Source organism: Armigeres subalbatus, chromosome 3, assembly GCF_024139115.2.
Source record: "Armigeres subalbatus isolate Guangzhou_Male chromosome 3, GZ_Asu_2, whole genome shotgun sequence".
NCBI classification, from domain to species: Eukaryota; Metazoa; Arthropoda; class Insecta; order Diptera; family Culicidae; genus Armigeres; species Armigeres subalbatus.
The window spans coordinates 70515913-70533898 of record NC_085141.1 but is presented as its reverse complement, the minus strand read 5'-3'; the positions used below and the strand labels follow the sequence as shown (position 1 = coordinate 70533898).

At 40.7% G+C, this 17986-nt stretch overlaps 1 protein-coding gene across 1 annotated transcript in view; it reads right to left on the bottom strand.

Annotated features, from left to right (window-relative positions):
- Nucleotides 1-17986, bottom strand: part of LOC134225609 (connectin-like) — a 110011-nt gene that overhangs the window by 35907 nt on the left and 56118 nt on the right. Inside the window, exons 2-3 of the mRNA XM_062705813.1 lie at nucleotides 13356-14244; nucleotides 13069-13285 (exon numbers count right to left, since the gene is read on the bottom strand). Coding sequence (XP_062561797.1) covers nucleotides 13069-13285; nucleotides 13356-14231 — 1093 coding nt within the window. The 5' untranslated portion in view covers nucleotides 14232-14244. The remainder of the gene's footprint in view (nucleotides 1-13068; nucleotides 13286-13355; nucleotides 14245-17986) is intronic.

Below are 17986 nucleotides of genomic sequence, written 5' to 3'. Positions count from 1 at the left end.
CTAAAGCCGGAAGGGTACGATGGGCAGGACATGTTGCAAGAATGCCGGACAGCAACCCTGCAAAGATGGTGTTCGCTTCCGATCCGGCAGGTACGAGACGGCGTGGAGCGCAGCGAGCGAGATGGGCAGACCAGGTGCAGAACGACTTGGCGAGAGTGGGGCGTATCCGAGGATGGAGAGATGCGGCCTCGAACCGTGCATTGTGGCGTCAAATTGTTGATTCAGTGTTATCTGTTTAGATGTTAACTAAATAAATGAAAATAGTGTATGAAATCAAGGAGCTGACGTCGTAGTATCATATTAACGTCACTCCTGACGGAATCCAAGTTTCAAACTGCTCGTGTTTTCGGCGGCACATCACTCGATACGGAGGCGGCGCACAACTGTCATTTTTGTTGATTTAGCTTTGCTGAAATAATAAAAATGACAGTTGTGCGTTGCTTCCGTATCGAGTGGTGTGCCCTCGAAAACGCGAGCACTTTGAATCTTGGATTCCGTCAGGAGTGACCTTAAACACAATTTTTTTTTGTTCATCAGATGGGCCTTGAAAAATAATTTGGTAAATTTTACATAACTTTCGATAGAAAAACATACACCTGAGATTTTTGGACACAAAACACAATATAAGCTAAGATTTTCATCGATGTATTAATATTCAAAATCGGTGGTTGCAAACCTAGCGGAAAAAATGGTTTCAAAAATAAATCAGAAATTGCGGCCAAATTCAATATGTCTGCCTCTATTTTTATAGTGGCAAATTGAGGGGACACTCTCCTCTTCCAACGATATACTGATCTCTAAGATTGGTTGTGAATTATTGGGGTTATGGCAGTTCTGGTGAGTCAAGAATTGACCAAAATCTAGGGGTACATAATACTGATTTCCTATATAACTAACGAGGGTCCAGCTATCTGAAGAATTCAACTCAGATCCTTAATATACTCGCCGAAAGTTTTAGAGTGAACATTAATTTAGGCATTTTTAAAAACCTCTATGCATGCATGCTGAGTCTCGGAGAAGAATCGTTTGACCGAAAGTAATTCGTCCGAATAACACGATGGCCGAATTGAACCGAATTTAGCCGACATTTTTTTCTATCGGACAGGTCATTAGACCAAAAAGTCATTAGGTCGAAAATACCATTTGGTCAAATGGTTTGGTTGTTTTTCAAAAAACCCAGATTAATCCACCTAGTGGTGACGATAACTTTTTGTATTCAATCCCTTGGTTTTGACTAAGTGTGATACACATCATAAATGGTTGCCTACATTACGGCTCTTGCAAACGCTGTAAGGCAACCAACCAACCAACCGTTTATGGCTCAACACACCATTTTCTCCTTAACTTTTGAACGCAATGGCCGATTGTGATTATATTCAATTGTGATCAACTAGGGTTTGTCCCCCGTCGAATGCAACTTGCTGCGAGAAAACTAGTTAAGAATTACTATATGAAAAAGTGGCTAATGTTTTTTTCGGTTTTCGTGTGCACACACACACTTACACACGGACAGACAGACATTTGTTCAGCTCGACGAGCTGAGTCGATTGGTATATAACAGACTTCTATAAAAAGTTCGACTTTGGAGTGAAATGATAGCCTTTCGATGCAACTTTGTTGAACGAAACATCATTTGGCTGAAAATGTAATAGGTCGAATAGGAATAATGAGCGAACATAAAAAATTAGAAGTGAGGAATATTAAATGAGAAATAGGAAATAAATAGTCAGACGGTCCATTTTTCACTCCTCATTCCTCGATTCTCACTGTAAAAGTGTGAAATGCGAGTGAGAAGTGAGAAATGAGGAGTGAACATTTCGTGAAGTGCTAAATGAGAAACGAGGAGTGATTTCTCACTTCTCATAAAAAGTGGGGAATAAGAATTGATATGTCTCACTTGTCACTTATCACATCTCATTTCTCCCTTCTTACTTCTCACTTGGCACAGTATTGTTCTGGTACTGCGAAAAAAGTTAATTGATGAGTGAGAATGAACAGTGAGAAATGAGAACTAAATATGTAAAAAATGATTCACATCTCACTTCTTACTTCTCACTTAAGCTTAACATTTAAATCATAAAAATGTACTATCTCGAGAATAGAAACCTTTGTTGATCGAAATACAAAAATAAATACAATACAATACAAAATACAGCTATATTTTTGAAAATATAGATGATTTTAAAATATGTAATATTTTAGATTTCGATGTGTCTATGTTATATACGTTAGGGTACCGCGCCTTATTTACGATAACTTCAAGATGCCATTCCACCTCTAACAGAACGTTTCTCGAAAACTCAAATTAATTCACCTAGCAGTGATGATGCCTCTCTCGTGCATTATAAAATATATTGAAAAAATAACATTAGCTCTTATTTTGGGAAAAAAAACAATGATTTTTCAATAATTCCGTAATGCAATGTCCGATCAGACCAATTTTCAACAGCAAACAATGGGACCGCATTCCCCGTCGAATGCAATTTGTAACGTGTAAATCGGATGATGCTAAACTTTAAAAAGTGTTTCTACAAAATTTGTACACATACAGACATCACCTCAGTTCGTCGAGCTGAGTCGATAGGTATATGTATAACACTATGGGTCTCCGGGCCTTCTATCAAAAGTTCTTTTTTGGAGCATATATCATATAGCCTTTCGGTGCAACTTTGTTGTACGAGAAAGGCAAAAACCATGTTGGTTCAAACCATCAAACTAGAAGTACTGTAGCTTAAGAATGAAACCGATGCTGCTTTGTGTACGGTACTCCCCCATATGTATGTATGAACAATACAAAGGATAAGAAAATTGTTTGCCACTCAACCGTCCTGTGAGCGAACAGTGCCTCATCGAAAGGTAGAGCTACGGAAACAGGGAGGCAATGGTTGGCTTGCGGAGATCCGGAATCGCGTTTGTTGTTGCCCAGCACCAGTGTGGTGGTGGTTTTGTAGGTAGGAACATACCCACAAGCACGCGCCACCCGTCCCCCGACGCACCCAAGATAAGACGTCTTTCCCATTTTCTCGACTGTCATTTCTCTTTATCTCAAGCAAGGATCCCCAGTATTAAAATCCTGCTGCAACCCACCCGCGGCGAGTGATGCTTTTTATGGTATTGTTTTCTTCGCTTTTCCTTTCCGGGCACTTGTTGTGTTTGCGAGCGCCGCCCGACTCTTCCCGGTACCTTAGAGTTGTTATTAGGTACTCAAGTATTTTTTGCCCTTTTGGCTTGTGTAAATAAATAATTTGCAATTTAACTTGGGTAACGCCGCGCAACAGTCACCGACTGGGTGGGCCGCGTGTTGGTTGGCGTCGCGGAGATAAAGAGGGTCTGACATTGAACATACAAAAAGATGTAGGATTACAGGTTTTTCCTTCATAGGAAAAAAAAAGATTTTACTCTTATTTAAGGAAACAGGGAAAGAAGAAATAGAAAGATGCTGAGAAGGCTATTGTTACCTCTTGTTTGTTTGCCTGTTTGATTGTAATTGCCATGCGGGAAACCTTGGTTCTGAGCCTTCTGGCTAATTCAAAGACAAATTGTTTATTTGTTCTATGCATTCCTCTGGATTGTTATGGTTTCCACTTAAATTGACGCTTTTATGAAAAAAGCCATGGGGCACAATGCTATGGTACGAGTGTCACAGTTTTTTCAAGGGGTTTTAATTTTTAATTTCATGAAACAGAATTTCTCTGAGGTATGCCATTAATCACATCAAAATTACTTTATGCTTTAAGCATTCAAACTTAAGCATCAAACCCAAACTAAACTACTTAGTAGTGGTACTGCCTTTCTCGCATTTAGCCAAGAAACTAAGACACCAATCTTTTTGGTTTGGGTCACCATTTTATTTATAACTTTTGAACGCAATGACTGATCGTTATTAAATTAAATAGCGATCATCAAGACTACCTTTAGAATGCAATTCGTTGCGAGAAAATCGATTGAGGATTACTATATAAAAAGTGTGCACACACGCACGGACGGATAGACATTTGCTCAGTTCGTCGAGCTGAGTCGATTTGAATATTATAGGTTTATACGATAGGTTTATACTATGTATCTACATGCCTTCTATAAAAAGTTCACTTTCGGACTGAAATGATGGCCTTTCAGTACAACTTTGTCGTACGAGAAAGGCAAATTATTGAATCTGACAAGAACACCTTTTCCAGATACAAGCTGAAAACATCTAGATTAAGACGGTAGGTAAACAAGTAGCTTTTATAATTGAAAAGAAAATTTCGTTTCGAAAAAAAATCTAACGAAAGAGGAAAAATCAAACAACTCAAACCGTCAAAGGTTGGGTCAGGAAACTTGAATATTTCAAACGACTCCATCCATCAAACCAGGCCAGGTTCAATCCAAAGTGCACCGACATCTAACCGTAGTCAAGAGACGAGCAAATTGAAGTCAGGACTGAAGCTCGCTGAACAAAAAATAGAAAGAGAAATGTGAACGCAATGAGCGACCGGGTGGAAATCCCTTTTGCGATTTCATTGAGCCCAGCCGAGGCGCAAAAATGGTTGGCCGGAAAATTAACTTCACACCTCAGTTCCTGACTGGAGTGGTGCGAAGAAAATGCTCCCGATGGAAATAACAACCGTTTGAAGTTGGGAAATGTGAGTGGATTGAGCCAAAAAAATGAGGAAAAAATGACGATGGCATTGGCTGGAAGTCAAACAAGCTAAAAGAAAGTCTTGTGGCATGGCGTTAAGCGCCATTCATGTTAGATTATTGGACAAACAATGTGCTGGGCTCTGACCGTTCAACCCTAAATGGACTGGGTGCGGAACTGGCACTGATAAGTAGCGGAAATAGCCGCTATGGCCGGTTGACTTCTATTATTGTTGAGGGGTTTTCTGAGAATAATTGTGCGAACATTTGACATAAATGTTTTCTTGTACATCAAAGCATCTTAAATCGAGTTTGAGGAACAATTCATGTCAAGTCTACTCAGAATCTGCTGACTGAAAAAAAAAGACATGTTAATTAGAGTTGTACATTAGTAAGGGGAAGATAAGTAATATGCTGCTCTAACCTTTCGATTGTTAAGATGGTTAGAATCATTGGTATTTTATTCTTATGCAACTGTGAACAATTGTGATTGTCTGTGTTGTTGGTATGGAATCTTGCATGACGCGATAGAGTCACGATAACAGTCGCATAGCGAAAGTCACATACCATGTGTTCGGTCGAGGGAACCTTGAAAGTGATGATTGGCTTTGTCGGAAAACTCAAAAAGGTAAAGCGCCTATTGGCTATTAGCAGGAATTTTATTTAAAAAAAAACTTTTCACTTATATCCTCTGTATTGTGAAGCACATCATGAGATACGTTTTACGCAATCTGTAGCGATAATGAATTGATTCTGGAGCTACATGATATTTTTCTAGGAAGCTTTAACTGCAAGTAACATCAAATTAAGCTTTTTCGATTTTTCATAGCTTGTCGGAGAAGTAGCACCAATTCTGATTTTTTGCACTTGTATTAGATTGCGAAAGAGTAGTTTGTGCTCATTCCATTCATTCATTTATTTAGTTAACATCTAAACAGATAACACTGAATCAACAATTTGACGCCACAATGCACGGTTCGAGGCCGCATCTTTCCATCCTCGGATACGCTCCACGCTCGCCAAGTCGTTTTGCACCTGGTCTGCCCATCTCGCTCGCTGCGCTCCACGCCGTCTCGTACCTGCCGGATCGGAAGCAAACACCATCTTTGCAGGGTTGTCCGGCATTCTTGCAACATGTCCTGCCCATCGTACCCTTCCGGCTTTAGCTACCTTCTGGATACTGGGTTCGCCGTAGAGTTGGGCGAGCTCATGGTTCATTCTTCGCCGCCACACACCGTCTTCTTGTACACCGCCAAAGATGGTCCTAAGCACCCGTCTCTCGAATACTCCGAGTGCTTGCAAGTCCTCCTCGAGCATTGTCCATGTTTCATGTCCGTAGTTTGTGCTACAAGTTGCAAAAAAAAGATTTTTCCAGCACGAGTACGTTTATCCAACAAGGCTTGCCGAGTTGAATAAATACTAAGAGTGCTGAAAAAATCGAGTTATGCAACGAGTTGCACACGCTATTTTTGAAATGACGAAAACTGGACTTTAATATGATAAATCTGTACTAAAATTGTACAGTCTTATTTAATCCACATGATAATGATCAGAGAACAATCAGATTCCATGTTATCGTGCCATATTCCATAGTACTATAGGCCATGAAGCGATATACGCACAAGGGATGGACAAAATAAGTAGAATAGGCAAATTAGGGGTAAAACTAGATGTGTTGTAACTAACTATGTTAGTTATCATCCGATTTTAACAATTCAGGCATGACTGAACTAGAAAACTAATGATTCTGGTCCGACTTCAAATCCCAATATATGTTTTTAAACGGTAAGCGCCCTACTTCATTTGAGGTTACCAATATTATTCAAGAGTTTCCGTAGGTCCTACACAGATAAAAATATGTTGTGATTTTAAATGTATTTTCATGCACATATTTGGAGCATGCAAATAAACGTAACATTAAATCGATCTTACTGTTCTTTTAAATCAAAATAAATTTGAACCGTGCTTGCTGGTAAAATTCAATCAAATTTAATTGAACATCGAGTGCTTATTCGTTTGTTGGGACTAGCTGCAAGTTTACACGTCGTTGAATTTTAAAAATTATTTGCTAGAAGCGGCCAGAGCGGTCAATGGACCATTTTATTTTCAAATTTCGCTTCTTGATCGAAAACCATGAAAAAAGAACTTCAGTACCGATGCATGGTCAAAATCAGTATTATCCCACTTGTTGTTGATGCCGAAAACTGATTGAGAGAGTTGGTTGGTATAATCCTTTTCTCGAAGGGTATAAATAGCGGTACTTTAATTTAAAGAGGCCTGACATTAAGTTTGAGAAATATCTGAATAAAAAACGACTTCTTCATTTCTTCTCAATAGAAATGGAGCAGAATGACATGCACTAAGCAAATGACATGGGTATACTACAAAAGTTCAATGAAATGGACGCAGTGGTTCATCCCGAACAACAACAAAAATGTTGGGGTTGTATACAAGACACGACCGCTCGACGTAAACTACGTAAAACCAAATATAGTACACTGAACCAAATATTCCGCTCTATATAGAAGAGAAGGAACTATCCCTCTGACACTACTACCCAGTTTTAGCAGCATCTCCCACTCTGTGAGGAAGTAGAGACCCCACTGTCAAGCAGCTGGGCCACCCCATTCATGCACGCCAGTTCAACAATTTATAATACCCTAAAAGTAGGCAATTGGAACGTGCTGCATAGGAGATGCACGATGCATGAAAGAACTAAAATTTTCAATAGTTTAGCGTTGATACTCAAATATTACTGGCAAATTGGTGGATAGTTTGCGAATTGATTGATATACAAATCATTAAAATCCATTGAAAGATAAAGGACCTACTCATGTTAAAAACCTTACATGATTTCGTGACGGTCCCCAATTTTTAAATTTTCATTTTACATCCTGCATCCGAGTCTTCCCCTTAGACGTAGTTTACGTCAAAAAACGCCAACAAAATGTAGTGGAGGGATAGACATATTTTGAGAAATTTCAATATTTTGAAATAATTCACTGTAAAAAGGACTTAAAAAATAAATAACAAAAGTTGAGCTTGAGCTTGAGCTTGATTGACTGCTCGTAGTTGCTACTCCATTATGACCAGATCAGCTGTTCTTGCACAGGGAACCAACAGATGTTTGCTTGGGACTAGCACACATCTTCAATGTACAAGTACTGGTGATCTCATTTGTTAGGTCATACTGGCGCCTGCCACGTCAGAATGCAAGTCAATGTAGGGAAGGGGAGGAAATGATGATGCAATCACTCGCCCACTGCAAGCCGAATATACCTCTGCACTTGCCACGAGTTCATGCGGAATTTGTTGGAATTTCTGGGTTAGGTTGGAGAGGCAGAGGTCCGTCTTGGTTAACGAGCTGCCAATGTGATAGATTGGAGAAGGTAACTGATGGAATTTCTAATTGGATGTAGGAAACGAGCTCTATAGTTCATTTCCAATTCTAGCAGATTACTGTTAGAACACTCAAGTTGAAGGTATAGGAATAGTAATGGAAACGGTATGGAAGTCCATTTCCAGTTCTAGCGATTGCTAGAACATGAGAAATAAAGAGAAGGATACAAAGTAGGAGAATGGAACGGACCTGGGATTGAACCCACGACCTCCTGCGTATGAGGCAGACGCAGTAGCCATATGACTACCAAGCCTGCCTCGAAACAAGAGAAGTCACGCACTGAACTGAATAATTGTATTACAGGCCGCGCAATGCAGAACACAATAATTCGGCCGACCGCGCGATCGTTCTGCTGTCCGAAACATGAGAGATCATGCACTGAACTGATTAATTTTATTACCGGCCGCGCAATGCAGAACACAATAAATAATTCGGCCGACCGCGCGATCGTTCTGCTGTCCGAAACATGAGAGATCACGCACTGAACTCTTAAAAAATAAATAACAAAAGTTATATAAAAATTAATAAATCAACTGAACAAAAGTAGTCCCAAACCTTAGAAAAAATTATCGTCGGATCTTGGATGTCATGTATTTTGTATTCTAAGTCTAGTTTACAGTTTGGGAATCTTGTCTGCGGATTTCACTCCTATATGTTTTAAAGGGGCGACATTCCCGTTTTTCATGGCGAGGGAAAAAAAATTCGGCCCCATTAGGAGTTTGGGACCAAAATCTGCCGGATTCTTTTCCAAACTGTGAACCAGTTTTCAACAAAACAACAAAATCAGCGAATAAGTTTCATGAGGCTACTTTTAATGATGTAGTCCCAATTTCAATAAAATTGGACTGTATATTGATTGAATTTAACATCAAGTGACAAGTGAGTTTAACATTTTTTCTAGTAAAACTCCTGGAAATATTTCCGGAAGAATTCCTGGGGGTGGACGGATTAGGTTAAGAAATTCTAAGTGAAATTGAAAAAGAGGTCAATGGAAATTTCTGGATTGTTCTCAAAGTGATTTATAAAGAATTTTTGGAGGAATTTCTGGAGAACTCTACACAGATAGAAAAATCCACTGAAATTTACATTTACATGTATACAATATTCGACGTGAATCGTCAATATTGCATTCAAGTTTTAAGCAATCTTGTTGGCAAGAGGACCATTTCAGCGTAGAATAGCGTAAATTTTCGCATGTCAAGTTTTGCGCATTGTTTATTTTTCATTATTTTTTTCTGTGCAGGGATACCTTCAGGAGAAAATCTGAAATGATCAGAAATAGCAAATATACCATTATTTGAACGCTTAATGCAAAGAATATAACAACTTTTGTTTTGGGTATGCAGATGCTTCTGGAGGCCTTTTTGAAGGAACTACTGGAGGAATTCCTGGAGGACCTTGTGATGTAATTGCTAGAGAAACTTTCGAAGAATTTCTTGAAGAAACTTTCTTAGGACATCCTGGAGAAATTTGTTGGAACTTTTATACAAATTCCAGAAGAAGTTTCCCTTAGATTTCCTGGAGGAGCTTCCGAAGAATTCCTTAAGCAACTTCACACTAATTGGGGTGCATCTTCTGCAGGAATTCCTGGAGGAATTCCTGGATGAACTTTCGGAGGAACTTCCGGAGGAATTCTTGGGGGAACTTCCGGAGGAATTCCTGGAGGAACTTCCGGAGGAATTCCTGGAGGAACTTCCGGAGGAATTCCTGGAGGAACTTCCGGAGGAATTCCTGGAGGAACTTCCGGAGGAATTCCTGGAGGAACTTCCGGAGGAATTCCTGGAGGAACTTCCGGAGGAATTCCTGGAGGAACTTTCGGAAGAATTCCTGGTGGAACTTCGGAGGAATTCCTGGAGGAATTTTAGGAGAAATTCCCGGAGGAACTTCCAGAGGAATTCCTGGAGGAACTTCCGGAGGAATTCCTGGAGGAACTTCCGGAGGAATTCCTGGAGGAACTTCCGGAGGAGTTCCTGGTGGAACTTCCGGAGGAATTCCTGGTGGAAATTAAGGAGGAATTCCTGGCGGAGCTTCCGGAGGAATTCCTGGCGGAACTTCCGGAGGAATTCCTGGCGGAACTCCGGAGGAATTCATAGTGGAGCTTCCGGAGGAATTCCTGGCGGAGCTTCCGGAGGAATTCCTGGTGGAGCTTCCGGAAGAATTCCTGGCGGAGCTTCCGGAGGAATTCCTGGCGGAACTTCCGGAGGAATTCCTGGCGGAACTTCCGGAGGAATTCCTGGCGGAACTTCCGGAGGAATTCCTGGCGGAACTTCCGGAGGAATTCCTGGCGGAACTTCCGGAGGAATTCCTGGCGGAACTTCCGGAGGAATTCCTGGCGGAACTTCTGGAGGAATTCCTGGCGGAACTTCCGGAGGAATTCCTGGCGGAACTTCCGGAGGAATTCCTGGTGGAACTTCCGGAGGAATTCCTGGCGGAACTTCCGGAGGAATTCCTGGCGGAACTTCCGGAGGAATTCCTGGCGGAGCTTCCGGAGGAATTCCTGGCGGAACTTCCGTAGGAATTCCTGGCCGAACTACCGGAGGAATTCCTGGGGGAACTTCCGGAGGAATTCCTGGCGGAACTTCCGGAGGAATTCCTGGCGGAACTTCCGGAGGAATTCCTGGCGGAACTTCCGGAGGAATTCCTGGCGGAACTTCCGGAGGAATTCCTGGCGGAACTTCCGGAGGAATTCCTGGCGGAAGTTCCGGAGGAATTCCTGGTGGAACTTCCGGAGGAATTCCTGGTGGAACTTCCGGAGGAATTCCTGGTGGAACTTCCGGAGGAATTCCTGGCGGAACTTCCGAAGGAATTCCTGGCGGAACTTCCGAAGGAATTCCTGGCGGAACTTCCGAAGGAATTCCTGGCGGAACTTCCGAAGGAATTCCTGGCGGAACTTCCGGAGGAATTCCTGGCGGAACTTCCGGAGGAATTCCTGGCGGAACTTCCGGAGGGATTCCTGGAGGAACTTCCGGAGGAATTCCTGGCGGAACTTCCGGAGGAATTCCTGGCGGAACTTCCGGAGGAATTCCTGGCGGAACTTCCGGAGGAATTCCTGGCGGAGCTTCCAGAGGAATTCCTGGCGGAACTACCGAAGGCTGAAGCTTATCTCTTAAATGTGCATTGATTTGACTGCCACTTTTTGCAATCTTGCGAGATATTGTGGTGTGAAAAATGTGTAACTTTGTTCGTAAATCTCGAATTTCCTTCTATAAATTTAAATTATTGTTATGTTTTTGTAGTTGAATGCTGTATTTTTATGTGCTGAATAAGTTTCTACAACATTGCGAAAGCTCGACCATGCAAAGTTATTCATAGAATACCAGTTTTTACAGGGTTAAATGACCTATAATCTAAAATTGAGTCATATTTTGTTAGTTTCAAGAGATATACCCGTAGTGTCTTTGACAATGTTTTTCTGTACATTTTTTGTGACAATTTTCCCAAAGACGCTATTTTGTGTCAACAAATTTAGAAAAAAAAATTCATCAGACTTATGGGTGAATAATAAAATATTTTTTTCTCAAATGGTATCCCTTGATGTATGCAACATATTTGCTAAACATACTATGCCATTTGAAACACGATTTCATACCGAAAAAGCCGACGATCACGTTTTGGAGGATTTTAATCACTGTGCTCGATCTACGAGTTTGATTCGTATGCTTTTTGGATCCCATTGCACCCCGCTGAGAAACGCAGTTTTTCTTTTAAAAATGTTCTTAGCAAAAGGGAACTTATAGAGCTTGAAACACTTAAAATGCGCTCAAACTAAGAGATGGAAAAAATCTTGACAGAGCTTTCAAAACTAAATCGTTTTGGGCAAAGCCTGCTTTTCTTTTTTCGTCTGTATAAAGTATTGGCACAGAGAAACAGACGTCTCATTCTACACATGTTCCATCATTCATCTGTTTAACGGGGGATTCAATTCTTTGTAGGCAGTCGATCGGCCACCAACCGCGCTTCCATCGGTTTTGCTTGTGTTTGACGTTTACTCACTACCTGGTTGCCGCTTGTTCACCTACAGTGTATTTATCATTGGGCTGTAATGTTTCGTGACGATGATTTTGATTGCATTTTGTTCTATGTGAGACGTATGTTTCCCTGTGGTATTGGCATTTGGCTAGATTGTATTACAATCATTGTATTGGAACTTTACAATTAAGTAGGGTAAATGATTCAATAGTGAAGGAACTAAGCACGCCCCAATCGTTTATAATTTCGGATTATTTCCAAACCTCTTTCCCTCCTTTTTGCTGTGAGAATACATCAGTTCCTCCAGGATGTGAACGTTTCACTTAAAATGAGTCCTCCAAGTATTGGTACACTGCTCCCATAGTTGCGGTAATTTTTAATTTGCGTTCCGATAGTTGCGAATCCTATTGTTTTCTCACGGAGCTCGCAACTAAAGGAACACTACCGCAACTATTGGTGCAAAGGTGATAAGAGAATAAAGTAAAGAATAAAGAATAATAGATATTTACCGATTTATGTCAAATTTCACGTCTGCAATTTGTTGTTTTGAGTTATGGCATGTCAATCGATCAACGAAGCAAGTTGCTGCGTTAAATCCGCAGTATTTGCCTGAAGCGCACTACCGCAACTAATGGTACACCCACAACCATTGGACCGTTTACTATAAGTTCAATTTTATACCTCTGCTTTGATTTTATAATTTAATATCTTGCAGCCTTTTGAATGTGCCAAGATTTTATTCAGAGCAGTAAGAATAGTTTTTGGGGCCCTCCTTAGCCTAGCGGTAAGATGCGTGGCTATAAGGCAAGACCATGCTGAGGGTAGTTGGGTTCGATTCCCGGTGCCAGTTTATGCAATTTTCGATTTGGAAATTGTCCCGACTTCCCTGGGCATAAAAGTATCATCGTGTGAGCCTCATGATACACGAATGCAAAAATGGTAACTTGGCTTAGAAACCTCGCGGCTTAATATCTGTGGAAGTGTTGAATGAACACTAAGCAACGAGGCGGCAATGTCCCAGTGGGGGATGTAATACCAATAAGAATAATAAGAAGAAGATTTGTTTTTTTATGTGTACTTACCTCTCACGTATAGAACCGCCGTGCTATTTACGAGGTTATCCATCAAGGGTAGGAAGTTGTTGTAGGTGATCGTTTCCAGCTGGTTCGCGTTAAGATTGAGCGTCAGCACCGCTGGTACGCCGGTGAAAATTCCCCGTTCCAGTCGCGTTAATCGATTGTTCTCCAGGTTCAGTTTCCGAAGGTTGTTCAGCCCATCGAAGGCACGAGCCGACACTTTCTGCAATAGATACGAAAAACAGTCTTATGTTAGTCAAGCAATAAACTGGACCACCGCTGGAATCGCTAACCTCAATTTGATTGCTATCCAGGTACAACTCCTGTAGACTCCAAAGCTCCGCAAACACTGTATCGCCAATGTAGCCAATGTTGTTGGCCGACAGTTTCAGGAATCGCAAATTTCCCAAGCCTTTGAAGCTCTCTCTTGATAGCACCGATACCTGGTTCGATTCCATGTCCAGTTCGTCCAAGGAGGTTAAATACGCAAAAGTATCTCCGTGCAGAATCGTCAGATTGTTGAAGTCCAAGTTGAGTTTCTTCAACTGTGGCAAATTCACCAGTGCGGTTTTATCCAGCTCGATGATCTCATTCCGCTCAAGATTTATTTCCTCTAGGAATGGATGGTTGGCAAAAGCAAAAGGATGAATAAGCCGAATCTGGTTCTTGTGAAGCGTTAGGTTTCTCAGTTCTGTTACATTACCAAAAGCGTACTCGGACACATTGGTTATCATGCCGTATTCTATCGTAAGCTGTTTGAGATATTTGAGAGTAATCAGTACATCCGATGGAATATATGTGAGGTTCCCAATCTTTTGAACGGTGATCTTTAGCTGCTCCAGCGTTGTTTGTGTTTGGAATGCTAACCAATTGGGATCTTTCCAGGGTAAATCTTTGCTAAATATCCAACAATTGGCTTTCTGCGCCTTCACATGAGGATCGTCTGGACTACAGTGGCAGACTAGTTTCATTTCTCGATCACCGGAGCATAGGTTCAACAGTGAAGGCACGGTTTCACTGATGGGGACCTGATTTAGCTGAGCGGGTTTCGATTTCTTAGGTTCCTTTTCCCGGTATCGGCTTTCGGTGGGACATGTCACAACACATAACAGTAACAGCACTAGCGTTACGTGTCGATAGCATGTGGATGCCATTACTGATGGTAGCATTTTGAAGATAGTTCTGAAAGAAAAAGGACATAAATTGAAACTCAAGTTCTTATTGCAGTAGTTGATTAAATCGTTTCGGTCAATTTGCTCTTCAACATCAGTCGACTCAATTCCATTTAAAGAGTCATCCACTGGAATTGTGGAATTGTGTCCTCGAACGGAAATCAAAAATACATCAAATTTCATTGCACTCGCATTTGTCTATTTGCTCGTTCGAAGAAACTCCAATTCCAGTGAATCATCGTCTAAAAAGGCTGAAAGCAGCGTTGACTGAAAATCGCTTTTCCAACAATCCCGGCTATTGTGCGCTGCCGGTGGTCGTGGCATCTCCTCCTTTCGTTCGGGCAATCACTCGAGATCTGCCCATCGATGACATTTTCGCGTCGTAATGGTCGCGAAAACTGGCAAAGGAGAGAAGTTCGCCCAAGTTCGACCATAACAATCGAATTGAATGGAACCATTGGCGGCGTGTCGTTGGCGTAATCGTTCTCCGTTTCTGGTTTGCTCCAACAACGGTAACGGTTAACGGAGAAAGATGGCACTGATTTGAGCTGGCTTGTTCTCGGTGGTGAGTCCCCAATCAGTAGATATGAATGGGAAAAGTGGAAAGTTCAGTTTAAAATACATGAGAAAATGAACTATCGGGGAAAATCGGAAAATCATTGTCGGCGATGGCGCTCACAGCAATAATTGGTCTGGTAAACATAATTCAACCATCACAGTATGATACACTCTACATAAATTGGCTGCTGTAATGGGCTGACCTTGGTTCTTAGATTGTGGCACCAATGCATTCGTAGGCTAGAAACAAGCTAGCCTGCTAAACATTCTACACATTTTGGTTTAGTAATTATGCGAAGTTTACGATTTTGGACACATAAAATAAAATCTATTGCATCAGGAACAGCCCACTTTTATTTAAGACTAGTATTCCTATAGAAGCAATTCGATTTAGATTTCAACAGCGAGCATTGGACCAAATTCTACGTCTATTGCAATTTATTGCACTATATATGGTCAAGACCCAAGGGGGCCCTCCTAAGCCGTGCGGTAAGACGCGCGGCTACAAAGCAAGACCATGCTGAGGGTGGCTGGGTTCGATTCCCGGTGCCGGTCTAGGCAATTTTCGGATTGGAAATTGTCTCGACTTCCCTGGGCATACAAGTATCATCGTGTTAGCCTCATGATATACGACATAAATAATGGACTGGGTCTTCAAACACGAGCTTTTGAAATCACTCCAACAAGGGTTGAAAAAACTTAATGATGCAGCCTAATCAGGTTGTACGCAAAAATGACGCAAAACTTGAACTACGTAGCTGTATGTAATGTATATTATTTTTGAACCATCGAAAGTCGTAGCAGTCAAAATTTAATCTTCCCAGTTTCCTATTCCTATTCCGTTTTTTTTGCGCTCTTTAGAAAAAAAAAATGGATTTTGGCCATAGTTTCCGAGCCCATAGTCCGATCTGGCGAACTTTCAATAAGAAACAATGGGACAGCATTTTGCGTTGAATGCAACTTGTTGCGAGCAAATTGATCAAAGCCCGAAAAATTAATTAGATTTTTGCAAGGGTTTGGCGTATCTATATACATAAAAATGAATTTCTGTCTGTCTGTGCCTTATAGACTCGGAAACTACTGAACCGATCGACGTGAAAATTTGTATGTAGAGGTTTTTGGGGCCGGGGAAGGTTCTTAAGATGGTTCGAGACCCCTCCCCGCTTTGGAAAGGGGGGTTCCCATACAAATGAAACACCAATTTCTTCATAACTCGAGATCTAATCAGAAAATAATTCAATTTTAGGCGAAACGAAGTTCGTCGGGTCTGCTAGTAAAAACATATATTTTGATCACAATTGTTGAGCCCATAGTGCAATCGGGTCGATTTTTAATAGGAAACAACGGGACAGGATTTTTCCGGACAGGAAAGTTTTTGTTAAAACAGATCGAAAAACTATTATAACGGGGGTGAGATATTAAAGACGTTACATTGACATGCGCCATATTGTGAACTTCTCATGTAGTTGAGAAATAACAAGAGGAGTAATTCCAATTTTCGCTAAATTGAATTACAGTTGCCAATATCGTTCAAAATAATAGTATATGCAGTTACATTTGGTTTACATGCTGATAGTTGATTTAAAATTAATTGATTATCACAACGATTAATCGATTTATCGAAGTAATCGACATCTAAGAGTTGTCGTAAAATCCCGATTAATCGATTGGTAACTAATCAATTACTCTCGATTCTTGTCGATTAATGAATCGATTAATCGTTGGGAAGTAATTGATTCAAAATTAATCGATTATCACAACGATTAATCGATTAATGGAAGTAATCGATTAATTTGCGACATCTCTAAGCCCAGCTACTAGACAGTGGGGTTTCTACTCCCTCCAAATAGTAGATGCTGCTAAAGCTGGGTATGGGAGTATGGGAAAAACTTTGTTCAATTTTTTTGATGGGCCGCCCTCTTATTCGGTTCTATTTGATGCCCTGATGCTCTGGACAAAATTTCAGCCAAATCGGTCAACGTTTGGGCGGTGCTAAACTCGTTAAAAGTTTATATGGAAAAATGTATGCAGAAACATCCAAAATCAGTAAATTCCAGCTAGACTACACAACATACGATGAAGAACTATGATACTTATTCAGATCTTGGAAATTAATACAGAATGTTATGCAGAAAACCGCGAGAAGATTCGAGTTTTCCCGGCTAAGTTATTAGCATTTCTCTGCAATGGGGTTTGAGCAAATTTCGTTTCTTTTACCTTTGAAAAGAAATAAATTCACCCCTACAACACTCCAGTAAAATGCTAATATCTTTGCGTAATAAACTCTAATCTTCTCGCGGTTTTCAGCATAACATTCTGTATTTTATTTTACAAGAACTGAATGAGTATCATGGTTCTTGATCGTAAATTGTGCCGTCCAACTGCAAATCACTGATTTTGGATGTTTCTGCATACATTTTTCCATATAAACTTTCAACGAATTTAGCACTGCCCAAACTTTGACCGATTTGGCTGAAATTTTGTCCAGAGCATCAGGGCATCAAATATAACCGAATAAGAGGGCGGCCCATTAAAAAATTTGAAAAAGTGTTTTTTGAACCACCCTACTGGGTAGTAGTGTCGGTTAGATAGTTCCTTCTCTTCTATATAGAGCGGAATAATTGGTTCAGCGAACTATATTTGGTTTTACGTAGTTTACGTCGCGCGGTCGTGTCTTGTATACAACCCCAACATTTTTTATTTTTCAACCGATTTCCGTAATTTTTGGTAGTTTGGTAAAGCTCGCCGAGGTCTGTCCGCTAGGTGCTTGAAAAATATTGAAAATAACCGCTACAATCTAATTTTATCAAACAACTTACGTTGTTGGTACGCTGGAGTCATATTGACCCCAAATTGAAATTGTTATACTTTTACTACTATTACTATTACTTGATCAACTTCATTTTTTTTATGATGAAGCGTAAGATAAATTAATCATCTTTTAGGACGTTACCTAAGATTGGCCATAGGTGAGCGGGTAACTTGCAGGGAGGGGTTTTCGTAAAAAAGAGTACAAAAACAGTGATTTTTTTTCTTAATTTATTTATATCTGAAAATCCTACCCATTTTGAACTGCACTTTTTTTTAAAAAAAAGGTTATGCAGGAAGACATGTGCTTTGATATGAGGTTTTTATTAATTTAGAATTTGGCCGCTAGGTGGTGGTATTTATGAAGACGAGCTCGGTGGTCTAGT